Source organism: Numida meleagris, chromosome 6 (assembly GCF_002078875.1).
Source record: "Numida meleagris isolate 19003 breed g44 Domestic line chromosome 6, NumMel1.0, whole genome shotgun sequence".
Taxonomy (NCBI): domain Eukaryota; kingdom Metazoa; phylum Chordata; class Aves; order Galliformes; family Numididae; genus Numida; species Numida meleagris.
In genome coordinates this window covers 3490330-3505173 of record NC_034414.1, presented here as the reverse complement: position 1 = coordinate 3505173, position 14844 = coordinate 3490330, and the positions used below count along the sequence as shown (strand labels likewise).

The 14844-nt window shown below is 39.7% G+C and overlaps 1 protein-coding gene across 11 annotated transcripts in view; it reads right to left on the bottom strand.

Annotated features, from left to right (window-relative positions):
- The window catches only part of NAV2 (neuron navigator 2), a 334129-nt gene that overhangs the window by 31667 nt on the left and 287618 nt on the right, over nt 1–14844 (bottom strand). For 9 of the 11 annotated variants that reach the window (XM_021401010.1, XM_021401011.1, XM_021401015.1 and 6 more), the window contains 4 exons: nt 11115–11582; nt 9097–9141; nt 7229–7389; nt 4506–4694 (listed from right to left, as the gene is read on the bottom strand). In XM_021401010.1, coding sequence (XP_021256685.1) covers nt 4506–4694; nt 7229–7389; nt 9097–9141; nt 11115–11582 — 863 coding nt within the window. The remainder of the gene's footprint in view (nt 1–4505; nt 4695–7228; nt 7390–9096; nt 9142–11114; nt 11583–14844) is intronic. The other 2 variants (XM_021401014.1, XM_021401009.1) reach the window with 1 other exon arrangement.

The window sequence follows — 14844 nt, the reverse complement described above, 5'->3', positions numbered from 1 at the left end:
ACCACATAGTGGCCGCCACAGATCATCTCTTACCAGCTATTTGCTCACTGAGGAAACACTTCCATCAATTTCATCACCCGTCACAAACTTAATTACATTACTGCACAACGTTCAGCTGGAAGAAGACACGGCCATGTAGCACAATCCATAAACTCTGACTTGGTAAAGCAGTTTTAACAATTGAATACTACAAGTTTTCTTGGGCAATGAAGTGTCGCCGACAAGATTAAAAAGAAAAGATTCCATGAAGATTTATTTGGAAAGAAGTATTTCTCTGGACAGCCTCATCATAAGACTCAGGATAAAGAGATAACAAGATAACTGCAAAGCGGGAGAGATTACAGAAGTAAGCCTAACTGCTTCATCATTGACTTTACATGAGACTGGGGGGAGGCTGTTTTCTTTAAGCAGCCCAAACACAGACCGAGATGGAGATGGCCTGAGAGGAACATGATGCCCAGCTCCAGGATGCAAGCAGATGTTCCAGAAGATTTGGAGCACCCCCATCAGAAATCACTAACGTGGAGGCTCTGCACTGTGTTCTGAAACAGCTCCGTCTTCCTTCACTGGCCAAGACAGAGCTGACTCATGGGTGTTCACTTCTTTTTGAGTACGCCGTTAAGAACAACTACCTGAAGCTATTATCTCAGCTACTAAAACATGCACCATTACCTTTCCTTTTCTTATTTTTAGAAACAAAATATGAGACTTTCATTCAAACTTCAGATAACTTCACACCAATCAGATGAAATCACTTTTTCTTTCATCTAAATAATCCAGCAACATCAACAAAAATCTTAGAAAAGCTGCCATTGTGCTCTAATTACCTACTGAAATTCTCCTACACTGAAAATAAACGGGTTCTGTTTTCCCAGTGACATTATAACCTAAGGCAAGGCTGGAAAGAGAAGTGAACAAAGTCTGAGTTGGCTTCTGGAGGAATTTAAGACAATTTTTAAAAAAAGCCACAATAAAGCAAAAAAAAACTCACACCCATTTGCTCTTTCTGGTTAATAATGTTTTCAATTAAAATGATCTTTACAGTGAGATGTTAAGGACTGTACTGCATTAAGAACATAAAAATAACCAGAAGGAGTCAACCCCAAGGTCTGTCTAATCACATGTTCCATCTCTGGCTTCAACTACAGCAAATGTTTAGGGAAAGAAATGTAAGGAGAAGGCAGATTCTTGCTGATTTTTCCCCAGGTACACCTTTGCATCTTCTGGGAACCAGCAGAGATGGAAATTCCTGACATGGAAGCTGCAGTCAGACCATTATTTTTCATAGTGGCCATGATCCACCAATAATTTGCTCAATTTCTTTTGAATTCACTGACACATTTTGTCTGTAATAAAAACTTCTGCTCTGCTTTAGAAATGTATTTTGCAGTTGTTCTAGAACTGCTGCTGAATCAAGCAAAAAGTTCCTTGGGTGTCTCCAGATCTTGGTGGTATGAGAAGTAATGGATAACCATCTTCTTCGTAATACACTGAATTATGTTATCACCTCTTCAGTCATTATTTTCCAAGAAGAACATTTCTCACCTATTCTATATAAAAGGTGTGTTAAAGGAAGCTGCCCTACCAATGGCCCAGACAACAGGCAGATCTTAAAATGGAATGGGGGGACACCAATTTTTAAGTTCACATTGGCTGGGATTATTAAGATCACACTGGGACTCTGAGGAAACAAACAGAATGAAAAAAGGGAGAGAATGCACAACTCTGGGAATCATACTCCTGCCTTTAAAACTGCAGCATTTGAATGTGCAAATAATTTGAGATGTCTAGTGTCAAGGGCAACTAAGGAGTTAATACTTTTGTGCAATTTCATGCTAAAGTTTCTGCAGATGGCTACTTTAAGGCTATTTAATTAGGAGCCTGAAGGCAGCTATGCTCTTCATGCGATTCCTGTTTGCTGCAGTTAACATGCACATGCATGCAGATTACAAACCCAGACTGTTTTGGAACTATTATTTGAAAACACTATAAATGTATATGTTAGCACGTTGCATTTTTTAACGTTAGAAAAGAAACAGTCTGGTCATGACCAACTGCCCCAAAAGCAGAGAGAAGAGCAGATATTTCAGTCAGTAGCACATTGTCAGCATATCCTGACAATGATGAATTTAATTCCTCTCTCTCTTCGAGGCTGAAATGTCAGCGTGGAACCAGTGTCAATACAGCTCCTGGTGAGGATGTACTGTCAGGGAAGCACACAAATGGGAGAGCCATGAGACCAGTGCAGGCTGTGCTTTTTCACCAACTTTCTGGGTAGTTTGGAGGCTGTTCCTCCTGCCATCTCCCCAGTCCTGAGACCTTTCCTACCAAAAGAACTGCAAGACTGACCAACATTTCTGCCTAAATGATGTGCTACAGTAGAACGTGACAACACTTAGCACTATGGAGATGAAAGAAAAAAACTCTTTAAGAATAAATACTGGGCATGCTGAAAGGAACAAGAATCAAATGAACATCTTGTAATCTTATGTGTTAATAAATAACGTAGGGAAAGGTTGTTAAGCTTCATTTAAGACCTGGATTTATGCCTTATTGACACTGACTGATTGGTATAAAATTAATCTGTCGGTTAACAACATTTTATTTCTATAATACTTTTTCATCTCACGTTCTGCACACTCTGTGCGGGTGAGTTAGATTTATAGCTTTGAAAGGACACAGGATAACAGACATGCTGTATTCAGAAGTGCTTGCTCACTTCTAACCTGTGATTCCCTGGGAAATAAGCAGGAGCTACAGGGCTACCCCTGCCTTCAGGAGGCCTGGAGAAATTCAATGAAATGAATGGAAAGCATTTGGCAGAAGGTTTGGCATGACTATACTTCCCTCTTCCTTTTTAACCAGTTCCTTCCTAGAAGATGTAATACTTAAGTACTCATTCAAACTAGTCTACTTCTGGGATGAGAATTTTTTATTATAAAATATAGCTTCTCCTCCCATACACTGCAGTGCATTAGGTGTAATCCTAGGCACACTTAAAACAACAAAAGGCCAAGGTTACAGTTTTTTTTAAGATGTTATCAACAAGACTTGAGTGAATGTTAGTGTAGTAGCTCTGTCAATAAATCATCAATATATAACACTGATGCACTGATCAAAACTAATTCGCAAATGATATTAAGGAATTCTTTGGTAAGAGGAGGACTGTTCATCCCACAACAGAATTCAGCTAAGTATCAGGCAATATTTGACCGTCTTTGACCATCTACCTTTCTGAGAGTGTGGCACAAAGAAAGGTTAATTCCTGCAGTGACACAGATTCAGCCCTACAGGGTTATTCTTCTCATTTTCAACCCCTAATGAAGATCCTCAACCATGGGCCTCTAAAATACAATTAAATGTAACGGCGTTATAGTTTGGCTGAATTCAATAAAGAATTAGCCCTGAATCTGTCTGAAGCCATATCCAATACATATTTTCCATCGCTTCCAATGGCTGAAAACAGATGGAATAGCCAGCATCCACAGGAAGCAGCTGGTGGCTCTTACAGGCTCCTATGAGCACTTAAGCATGGCTTGGATGCTCTAGAGTGTGACAACAACAGAGCACTGGCCAAAAGCATAAAGCTTCAGCAGCAAAAGCAAGCCAGAGAAGACCTGTGTGAGCTGTATTGGTAAAGCACCTGTTACCCAACCAAACTCCCAATCCTTACCAGAAAAGAGATCTAAGACTTGAAAAGCTAATGCTGTCAACTTCCTATGAGTTCTCAAAGTGCACGGTGTGTTTTGTGACATCCAGCTGTATGGGGTTTTTGGTGTGTACTCATAGCTTGGGTAGGCTGTTTGCTCCTCATACAGCCACAAGGTTACATGATCAGTAGCAACCAAATAAAAAATTCATTTACAGTTAAATGGCATTTTATTCCTGTACTCACTTGAGCTTCTTTTATCAAATATGTATGAATATATGCTTGAAATGAGGATGAGAAAGGAAAAAAAAAAGTCCAAATATTTTGAAGAACTACTCAGGTTCCTTTCATGAAAGCTGTGCAGGTATGAACCCACAGCATTCAGCAGAAATACCAAGGAAAGACAAACTGCATACAGATCAAGTACTTGGAAGCTAAATGGAATAGTAACAACAGTCTGACTAATGTCAATTATTTATACTATAAACAGAAGTATGGAGGCCTAGGTTCAGGCAAATATGCCTGTTCAAGAAAAAGCTTTAATAGGCTAATTCTAAGCATGAATTTAAGACATTGAGAGATCACTAAAAATGAAGCACAGGATGTGTTTAGACCATTTCTGCACTTACATGTGCAGAATGCTTACATGCCATCCTGTGTTCAGCCAGAGGGATCGCTGTGTGAATATCGTTGGAACAAAGACGACTAGGGATTAGAGTTCTATATAACACTGAGAATGCTACACAGGAAACTGCTCTGAAATGACCCACGTGCTGAAATGAAGCACTACATTCACAATCAGTTTAGGTGAGAATGCCATCTTCTGCTCGTTGCCAGCACCACACACTGCACTGACCTTCTTCAAAGCCATCACGGAACGAGCCAGAGCGGCTCATCGTTCTGCTCTTCTCGTCCAAGGACATGGAGCTGTTCCTGAAGCGTGTGTCACTATAGGGATCATAGGGACCATCTGCATTGGAAAGGCTGTGGGTCCGCAGCATGGTTGGATTTGACAGGCTCATCTGGGCTGCAGTGGTTGGGCTCGCTGCGAAGCACAGAATAAACAGCAATTTATTTGCGTGACCACAGATTTTCATGCTCGATGTTGGCGCAGCTATCAAAAAACAGTTCTTCATTTTAAGAAACAAATTTTTCATGTCACCCACTCCGGATTAATTATGTTTCTAATTTGAATGGATTCAAGTAAGAGGCATGCAAATCAAGCTAATGAATAAAAAAACTCAAGTAAATAAGGTCATTCTAAACACTGGGTGATAAATCCATGCTTCTACAGGCAAACTCAGTCAACTCAGTAACACTTCGTAGGCATGAATTAATTAATTCTCATTTAATTTGAAACAGTCCTTCCTCAAAAAGGTGCAAAATGCCCAGAGGAATTTATACTAATATTTTGCTTACACAGAACAGGCCTCGTGAGCGATCTCCTTAGAAGTCTTCAAGTTCCCAGAAAATGGTATTTTTATGTGTACTTGGCGGAAGCTGGAAATTTTAAGACCTTTAGTTTCCTAACAGTTGTATATTTCAGAACAGTTTATTTCCCCTATGAGGTCCTAAGAATTCTAAGTAGCACACAGGCATTAATACTTGCAGAATTTGAATATTAAAAGACACCACATAAACATCAATTTTGCCTTGAGAGCCAATGCCCTTCCAGCCAGTGCTTAGAGTATAAAACTCCCATTCCAGTTTTCATTTTTTAAATGCACCTTTAGTGCTAAATTATTCCTGTTATTTAACAACAATTTTTGGAAAAATGAAAACAGCAGAACTGCTGTTCAACTGGTAATCTCCTCTGGGTGTCCTGTCACTGCCTGTTTCCATATATACCATCAACTGTTACAGACAAATCTGATGAAAATTTACAATTTTGCCTCCTGATCCCCAGTCTTCATTCTGTATTTGTTTCCTCTAGGCAACAAATACATGAGGCAATTAATACATGATTCTTCTGTTCTTTCAAGTATTTCCTCCTCCTTATTTAGAAGATACAATAATTCTGCTTAAAGGTGCTTAACTTTCATATCCACATTTGCCATCACAGTAACTGCAGAGGCACCCCTTGATTCCAACATCTCCAAGCTCCTTTACTAAGAATATAGAAGAATACAATGTTTTTTTTCTGTTAATTGCTTGTAGATAAATAGTTTTGAAGCACATTAATGCAAATGATCTTCAATACTCTACATAAGGAGGTAACTTCCTGAGCCTAAGACTACGTCTTCTTGTTTGACCACTGAAGTACGTTTGTGAACTTGACAGTTTGTTAGCTGTCGGCAATGTAATTATTCTGTGTGTATATTCGGCTAAAATTGTACATGTTGTTTTACTTAAAGTTGTTTATTTAATCCGTTTCTTTGCAGTGCGCTCAAAGAGAGACTATAAATTGCCACCACTGCAATTCAAAACTGCACTGGAAATGAGCAACCATGTTAACCAAAGCAAATTCCCAGAACAAAAGGAGTTCACAAGGATAGGCGTAACTATTTTGCATGATATTTCTTATCTCTCTAGAAAAGTTGAAGAGGTTTTTGAAAGCACATGTGAAACAGAGAAAGTTTGTTTGACGTAGCAATTTCCAGACATCGCTTAAAGAAAACACTGACTGTTAGGATTGATTTTCATACCTAAAAAAAATGCAGAGGGAACGAAGTAATATTTGATCAGTACACCAGAGAACAATTTCTGATAACAGAATCTTTACAAGCAATTGGCTAGAGAGCACACTGACAGCTGGACTTGGAAGAAAAGGAACTACACACTGCTCAAAATGATTTCGTGTGAGAATACAGTTGGACTTGAGTGTGTATAGAACTTAGTATCTGAGTGGACCTTCTATCTTCTAAAGCTCTGCACGTATCACATTAAATATACCTGTTTCCTGTACAAAACACTGAGTGTTCCAATTTGAATGCCAAATTGCAGATCAATGAATAATGACACATGTGTCTTGAAAGCGCACAAACCTATTTCCAGATATTCTAGCATGCTAACAGTTTAAATTTACTTCAGACAAAAGGGTGGTCAACTAAAATCTACATAACATTATGGATCCTGTTAAGCTAATTCTGTTGTTTCCTTCATTTACTTTTATCAGTGTAATTAAGTTAAATAATTTCTCTGAGTTAAAATTCCCCTGCTTTTGTATATTATTCAGACTCAGCTTTGTTAAATTTTCAAATCAGCCAGCTGATACAGACAGAGAGATACTACGAGATATGCTTGGCCTTTAAATCAACATTACTAAGCAGGCAGGCAACGTTTTCATTCTTACAAACACAGCAATGTGTGATATTAATGAATGACTCTGCTTAATAGCTCACAATTTAGATTAAGGCAGCTGATGACTCCAGGGGAAATACTTTCAGACATTACGGTAACTATGCCACCTTTGGGCACAGAAGACACCAATGGTGATTAGTCACAATAATTTCAATGAAAGTACTTCCTGAAGGTTCAAAGTGGTACTTGGAGCTGCTGAGACAGTATTACATTATGTAATACGCTATTTTCAAAGCACACTAAGTACTGCTACAATTATCAAAACACATCATTATTCACCAAGCTGGGAGAAGTTAAATCTAGTTCCAGAAGGTGATGTTATGCTGGATCCCGATGAGAATGGAGAATTGCCAGCAGTGTCCTGGAGTCCTCCTGCTGAATGTGACCGCAGCCATTCTTTTGCATCTTCCTGGCTACGAAGTTGGGAGGAAGGAGTATACCTGCACAAAGCAAACAGTCTCTTTCAAAATGAATTCCGGAAATTACTGAAAAAAGAAAAAAGAATGAACAAACAAACAAATCATGAAATGTCACAAAGCTTGGGGAGGGGGAGACGGAACGAAAGATGGAAAAACTTTCATAAAAAATTTGAAGATTTCTCCTTTCCTATGGCTTCAGTAACAACCAAACTAGCAGTTAACAAAAAGCTACTGAAAGAAACTGTGTAGTGCAGTATTGCAGAATCAAGTGTAGCGCGTGTTACATAGGTATGACTGAAAAACAAAGACATAGCTTGGAAAACCTTTCCTTTCTGTAGGATATGCCAAAATTCACCCCTGTTTTAGTATTCTGGTGCACCTCTCTGGCTTTCTGTCTCAGTACAATCAAATTCAAGTCAAAAAAGCCATTATCAGATTTTTAAACAAGTTGGGAACCCAGTAATTTATATCACGCAGACATTAAAGGGAGGTGTATCTCATCAGGTTCAAAACTAACAGCATTAAACAATCAACATGGAGACTACACGGAGCCTTTTCTGAAAGTAAAGAAAGTAGTGGGGATTTTATCTGCTCCAGCACCAATGGCAACACACCCACCAGCTTCACGCATCCTGAGTTTTAAATCTGCTGTTGTGGATGACTGAAAAATAGCTAGGTTACTGCAGGCCTTGTATTTTCTTTCCTTCTGACTCAATGCTTAAGCAACAGCCCTGATTGAAGACTTCTGGGTGGTTGGACTAGATTATCCTAGAGGTCTTCTCTAGCCCCAACAATCTGTGATTCCATGATCTCTAAAACCTTACACATATATGATACCAGTTTATTAAGAAAGGGACTTCAGTCCTTCTACTTGAACACATTTAGAATAGAGGGTTTCTGCATGATCATTACCTACCTCTTCAGCACTCAAACGTTTCAGTCTTAGAGACATACCTGACCACCACACAACCATTTTAAACAAAATTCCAGTTTAAGAAAGGCTTTTAGCACTTGGCTTCATGGGATAAAGCTGCTGTGAACAATGATACGCAGAGCACTAAGTGTTTAATTAAAAGACCTCACGTTGGCAATCTTACTTGTATCAATGGAATAACAAAAAAATGTCCATGCAATTTTTTACGTCGTAAAAATCACAATCTTAGAGATGTACAAAATGTACTAGAAGGCAGTTGCCAGAGGTTTGTTTGGGAATTCTTTTGTTATTTTCTAGATAAGTAGAAATTATCTCTGAGATGCCTGCGTGCTTAAGGATTCAGAAGGAAATATCTTTTTTAAAGTGAATGTGTCCATTCCCATCCTAAAAGGCTTAGGATGATACTGAAAATATTTTCTGCTTTTGTATGAACACCAAGGATCCCGGGGTGAACGTGATCTCATGTCATTGCATGTAAAAGCCACAAAAGCAGCAATGTTATTGCTTCCAAAGCAAGCCCAGTGATGGTTTATGAGGTGCTTTCCAGCAAAAGCCACAACTCTTGCTTAAGTAGAGAAGCCACTGGATGAAAACAGAAAGAACAAGCACAGTGGTAAACGGCCTCCTTTAAGGATTAAAGAAAAAAGAAAAAGAAAAAAAGAAAGAAAAAAAGGAACAAAGATTGTAGCCAACTCTTGCAAGCACTGCGACCATCACCACCAGCCACAACAGAAACACAAGGCAAACTCCAAAGCCACCACAAAAGCTGTTAAACTGTGTGGAAACACCAATACCTGAGTCCCTTCTTAGGCAAAGTGTTCCTATCAAGATGTGGGTCGCTGCAGAAAAGTTAAAAGAGAAGAACTTCAGAGAAGGGGAAGACGGAAGGATTAAGGTCAGAGTGAAGAAGGGAATGCAAACATCTGCATCACCTCTTCAGAGGAAAAAAGTGCTGGGCCTTCCTACAGGAACATGCAAAAACCTCCTTCCCCAGGTGTGGATTTTCACAGGCATGCAGCTGACACCATGCTAATGAAGCTCATCTGCTCACAAAGTGATTTTGCCACGTCTCCCATCCACAATGAACGTAAAAATACTGCATGTCAAGTGTACGCTTGAAAATCCCCATTTTGACAGGCTATTTCTGAAAACTGATGAGAGTCTGCTGGTCAGATCCACCTTCCTGTCACTTTGCTCAGCACTCCATGCCGAGAATGCAGCTTGTGACTGCTCTGCAGCTGTGTGCTACGGCAGTAACAGGACCGAGCTGTTCAAATGTACAAATCTCAGCTTAAATAAAGCAAAATGAATCTATTAGCCATCCCAAACCCAAACACTAAAGTTTGTGTTTCTATAACTGATGATCTCGTAACTGAGCAGAGCCGGTTAACTTGTTTTTCAAGAAAAGACCCACATGACAAATGAAATAACTTAATGTCAATCCATACAGCTAAGTTATAGTTGATTCCCTGTGTAGGACTGACTCAAATTACAACAGACAGCAAAAACCGAACTGAAACATTTAGATTCAGGTCATCTTTTTCCAGCTTTTATATTCATTTTTACAAGGATGGTTGTGCCCAAGTCCCCACAAAACACTCACGTACCATCTGCAATAAAGGACTGACAACACTGAATGACACTGGGACTTCACGACAGAAGTGACAAGCCTGCAACGCAGTGAGAAAAGCAGCATGCCAGAGGGATGCTGAAATGCTAGTGAGAGTTTCGAATGACAGAAAAAAAATTGGCACAGAAATGAGCAAATGTTCAAAAAAAAAAAACAAAAACAACCCCAAATCAAAAGATGTTCCCAGTACCAAGAGCAACAAGAAGAACATGCCAACTCTGCCAAATGCCATTCTCCAGATTTAGGCAGGTAAATGGGGTATTTGAGTGCACTCTCACTGGCATGTCTTTGTGTCAGTTCACACCTAACAATGAACACAGCAGAGGACTCAACTGAGCACATCTTTCACAAAACAATTTGCGTCACCGAGATGGGCAACAAAACCTACAGCCTTGTGCGTTCTACTGTCCTGAGACAGCATTACCTGTCCTGTCTCCTGGGCAAAGTATTTCTGCAGAATTTGGGACTAGCGGCAGGGGAAGAAAGAGGGCTAGAAGAACCAGTCCAGTAAGACAGAAAAATATTAGAATGAAAAGAGGAGAGAACAGAAAGGAGTTACAATAAAACACAAACAGAAACCCAAACCATCAGAACATTACATTCAGCAATAACTTTCCGCATTAGGGTGCAAGTGCAAAAATTGTGTTACTGGACTAAGTAATTAGACATCAGGATATAGCTGATCTCCAACGCTTGTGGGGTACCACCTTCTACAACAGAGAATGCCCTGCAAGTCACTGTCTGTTTTATCCAGATGCTAGCTCAACATGCTGGAAAAGCAGTCCTGTTCCCATTATCAAATGTTATAAACAAGAAGTTTAACAAGAAGCAATAGCTTCTCAAATTAGAATTGTAATAATGCTGAATGCCACCAACAGATCAACTAACTTGGGAAGGATACACAATGTAAAATTCATATATTAAGTATAATACAGTAACAAGAAAAATTGTCATATCGATTGCCACAGCAAATGAAAAATCTCACCTGAACATATTCTCTTGCTCTGAACTGGGCTCCTTTCCTAGAACGGTTACTTTGTTTGTTCTAGTAATATCAGTCAATATCATCTTGCAAGAAGCACAACTCGAATTGCAACTACACTCTTGCCTACTGCTGATAGAACTCCACTCACACTGGAAATACATACGAGTATATGGAAATGAGAGAAAATAACTACTAACCTTTCAGACAGTGTGGTCTTAACACTGTTGGTTCGGACAAAGGGAGTCAGAGAATCATCTTTAGAGGCTGGAATCAAGCCACCGGAGGAGTTATGGCTCAGCCCACCTCCACTGCTCAGAGAGATATCAATGGATTCACAGCTGGTATGAAGACTGCTGACAGACTGATAGCCAATGCCATCCTTGCTAACAGCTGAAGAGCTACTTGCGTTGGTGCCCCACGTTAAACTGTTGGAAGGAGCTGAATGTGCAGAACTGGGACTAGAAGCTAGTGGAGATTGGTTCAAATCTGTGTTTTTACTATAGAGAGGGCTGCTGCCCCCGCTGCTTAGTATACCACTGCCAGATGGTGAATCAAGATTACCCTGCTGGTTCATGGTAGCATGAGGATTGGAGATGACTACTGAATTTTTCATATTTTCTGCTGTTGTGATGGGAACTTGCTTACTAGGCTTTCCACCAAAAAGTCTGTAAAAAAAAGACAGTATGAAAAATACGTAAAATGGAATATTAAATGCAAAGATATAAAATATCTAAACTATATATCTTAGGTTCAGAAAGTCAACATTAAATAAATGATAATAAATTAGACATACAAAACTATAAATTTCTGAATCTCCTTGTGTTCACTCCACCTACGACCAATTCCAGAGACAATTACTACAGCTCCAAATCTATCCTTGGTGTTTCTTCTTTGAATCATCGAATAATACTTTCACAAAGCTAAAATGTTGCCTTACATGACTGAGATATAGCTGTACTGTCTTCTGCTCCTTAAGGAAAAGGGATACCAGAGAAATACCTCACTGATCACTCCAAAGCAGCGAACAGCACAGGCTGAAAGCTCGTTGTCCAGTGAAGTTCTTTGCAAATCACTGACTGCTCTGCACAGACCCAGCATCGTGTGCTGGGATGTAACAGTGAAGATATTTACTGACATCAAATGTAGGTTCATCTCATGTCAGTAGCCAAACTGGCTAGAAACTATTCTTTCGGAGTGCAGAAAGAGATTGTTCCTTGTTTGGCACCTGGAATTGGCTCAGGAGATCAGCTGAGTGTCAACCAGTGCAAGGGATGGGGTATAAAAGCATGGCTGGAGGATGCCTGCTGCTTCTGCAGTTTGCATCACTGATGCCTGTGCTAAAACTGCACTGCTTGCAAAGAAAACATTTCAGCTCCCTCATTTACAGTCAATATAAAGGCTCTCAAAAGTATTTGTCTAAGAACTTAAGAACAGATTGTCAACTATTTCATAACTGATGCTCAAAGATCAGAAGGAAGCATAGCTTTTGACTCTAGCTTCAAACATCCTCCCCAGAATGTTGCTTCTATTTTGGCCTTTTAGCTCGTTTAACTGCTTTAGAACGTTAGCTTTGCTCACCCGTATCTATATGGATTTGCTATTTCCATATCAACAGTGCGTCGTACTGGGGATGAAACTATTCAAAGCAGGTGTGCCGTACTGGGGATGAAATCTTTCAAAGCTGGTGTCTACTGGACTGTCCTCAGAGAAGAGAACCAGTGGTCCCTTCCAACTCTAAGGATTCTATGATTCTATTCTATGATTCCATTCTGTGATTTCTAGCCAAGAGCTCCTAAAGACGTATGTTTGTGTAATCCCTGAGCAGAACTTTCTTTGCTTTTGGGTATGCCCAGGTCACCTGCACACCACATGCACACTATTCAGCCTGTCCACTCCTTCCCAGAAACTCAAGCTGTGTAATTTAGCTAGGCCCTCCTCAGCACATGTAGTAAACCTAGTGATGCTAAGAATCGCTGTACTTACTACACATGTGCTATCTTAAGCTTCAGCACACCTGTGCAATGTCTGGAATGCCTCTACTGGATCGCTGCTGCTGCATACTTGCTGCAAAGCACTGCTGGACCAGGCTGAGATGCACATTTCTAAGTATCTCATATCCAGCATTACTCTAATATCTGTGCCCGGAACCCTCAGCACCTGACTTAGAGAATGCAGACATTCACAAACCAGCACAGATCTGGCAAATGTGGTTCACCTGGACCCCACGTCATGCCTCAATGATTAGGGCAGGCTGACTTACACAAACAAAAGCCTTCAAATAACAAACCCCATCTTTATGGGGATTTAGAGATATTTAAGAGTCTAGGTTTCATTTAGTTTTTGCACTAAGCAATCTTCCCCAAGCTGTTTCACAGCATCTCTACTGCAACTGAAAGTATGAAGCACGGTGGCAAAAACAGGTACGCTTTGCTGCCAAAGGCAGGGTACTGCTGAACCACAGCCTCGGAACAAGAGGACGCAGTCTGAAGAGCATTCCTTTCGGGACAGAAAACATCCATCCCAGCGAGACAGTCACATCAATACAGGGATTGGAAGGAAATACACTGCAAGAATGGCCATCTGTTTTCTCCTTCCTGCTATGACTGACAAGCAACTGAGAGATTTGAGATGGCTCTTCAGTCATGCATGTCTCCCATTAACAGAAAAGCAGTGTATTATATGTGCAAAGCACAAACACTTGACTTAATAATAAAATGTATCACGATAGAAAACAGCTTCATTTAGTGGAAATGCTGGATACGTAATACTTGAGCAAAAGGGAACATTACGAGATTAGCCACAGTGAAGGTCCCATAGCAAAATTACAGAATTTCACTGTTTCTGACAGTTATATATATTTGCAGACTTGCAGGCAGAGGTATGGCTTCTGATTTACCGTAACCTCAACCACTCTGTGATTCTGTGTGATTCTGTGGAATGTTTAAAAAATGTCAGGGCTGAGAGAAAATATACAGAAAAAAACGTGTGCAACCCATCTCGACTGAATGTGGAAATAAAGCTCAACGTCTTCTCAGCTGCCATTCTAGAAATCAGTAACAACTGGAATAGGTCAAATTCAACTCTGATGCATAGGACTCTATTTAGACAGCCTGGTAAAAATTCAATAAAGATATTCTAAATCAAATGATGGAACGGTGAAAATCAGCCTCAGCGTCTTCTCTTTGAAGCTGCATGTATTTCTAGTGCTGTATTTCAATTATGTGGCTAGCAACACAGCTTTCTATTAATAAAAAAAAAAAAATGCCATCAAAAAATCAATCAAATTTCCAGATTTATGTGCCTGAGGCATGCAACACTGAAAGCCTGCATTTGTCATGCGGCATGCCATAGAAATTAAACGACTATTTGAGTTTTTCATTTTAAGGAGTCATTGATGAAGATTAAATTTTCTAAAAGTCGTGGCTTATCTAATGATAACTGAGAATAAAACAAATGAACTATCCTGAATTACCCTCGCAAAGGCTCATCAAATAAAACCACTCATCTAAAGAGAAACAGCTTACAACTCTATAAAGCCTCAGCCTAAGCTGCCATGACAGCCATTATGCTTGCACTGGTGCTTCAGATGGAATGCAGCTTTATCACATCACTGCAAGCAGGATGATGTAGCATAACTATATGGGTATTATGGTGTCAAGACAAAATGAAATGCGAAACACTGCAACTTGAAACAGACAAGCTACTCAATGTCAAATTAAATTGAAAAACAATATTAACGGAACCTTTCACCAATATCAAGACTTTGATGCACGTTGCATCAAGAAATTAATTCCTGCCCAACTCAATATTCATGTTAAAATAACGTGTGGGCAATGGTGGAGAAACAGAAGACGAGTAAGACGGCTGTTCAAAAATACTACTGAGATAAGAAATTTCAACCCAGCTTAGACAGAAATTTCTCTTAGG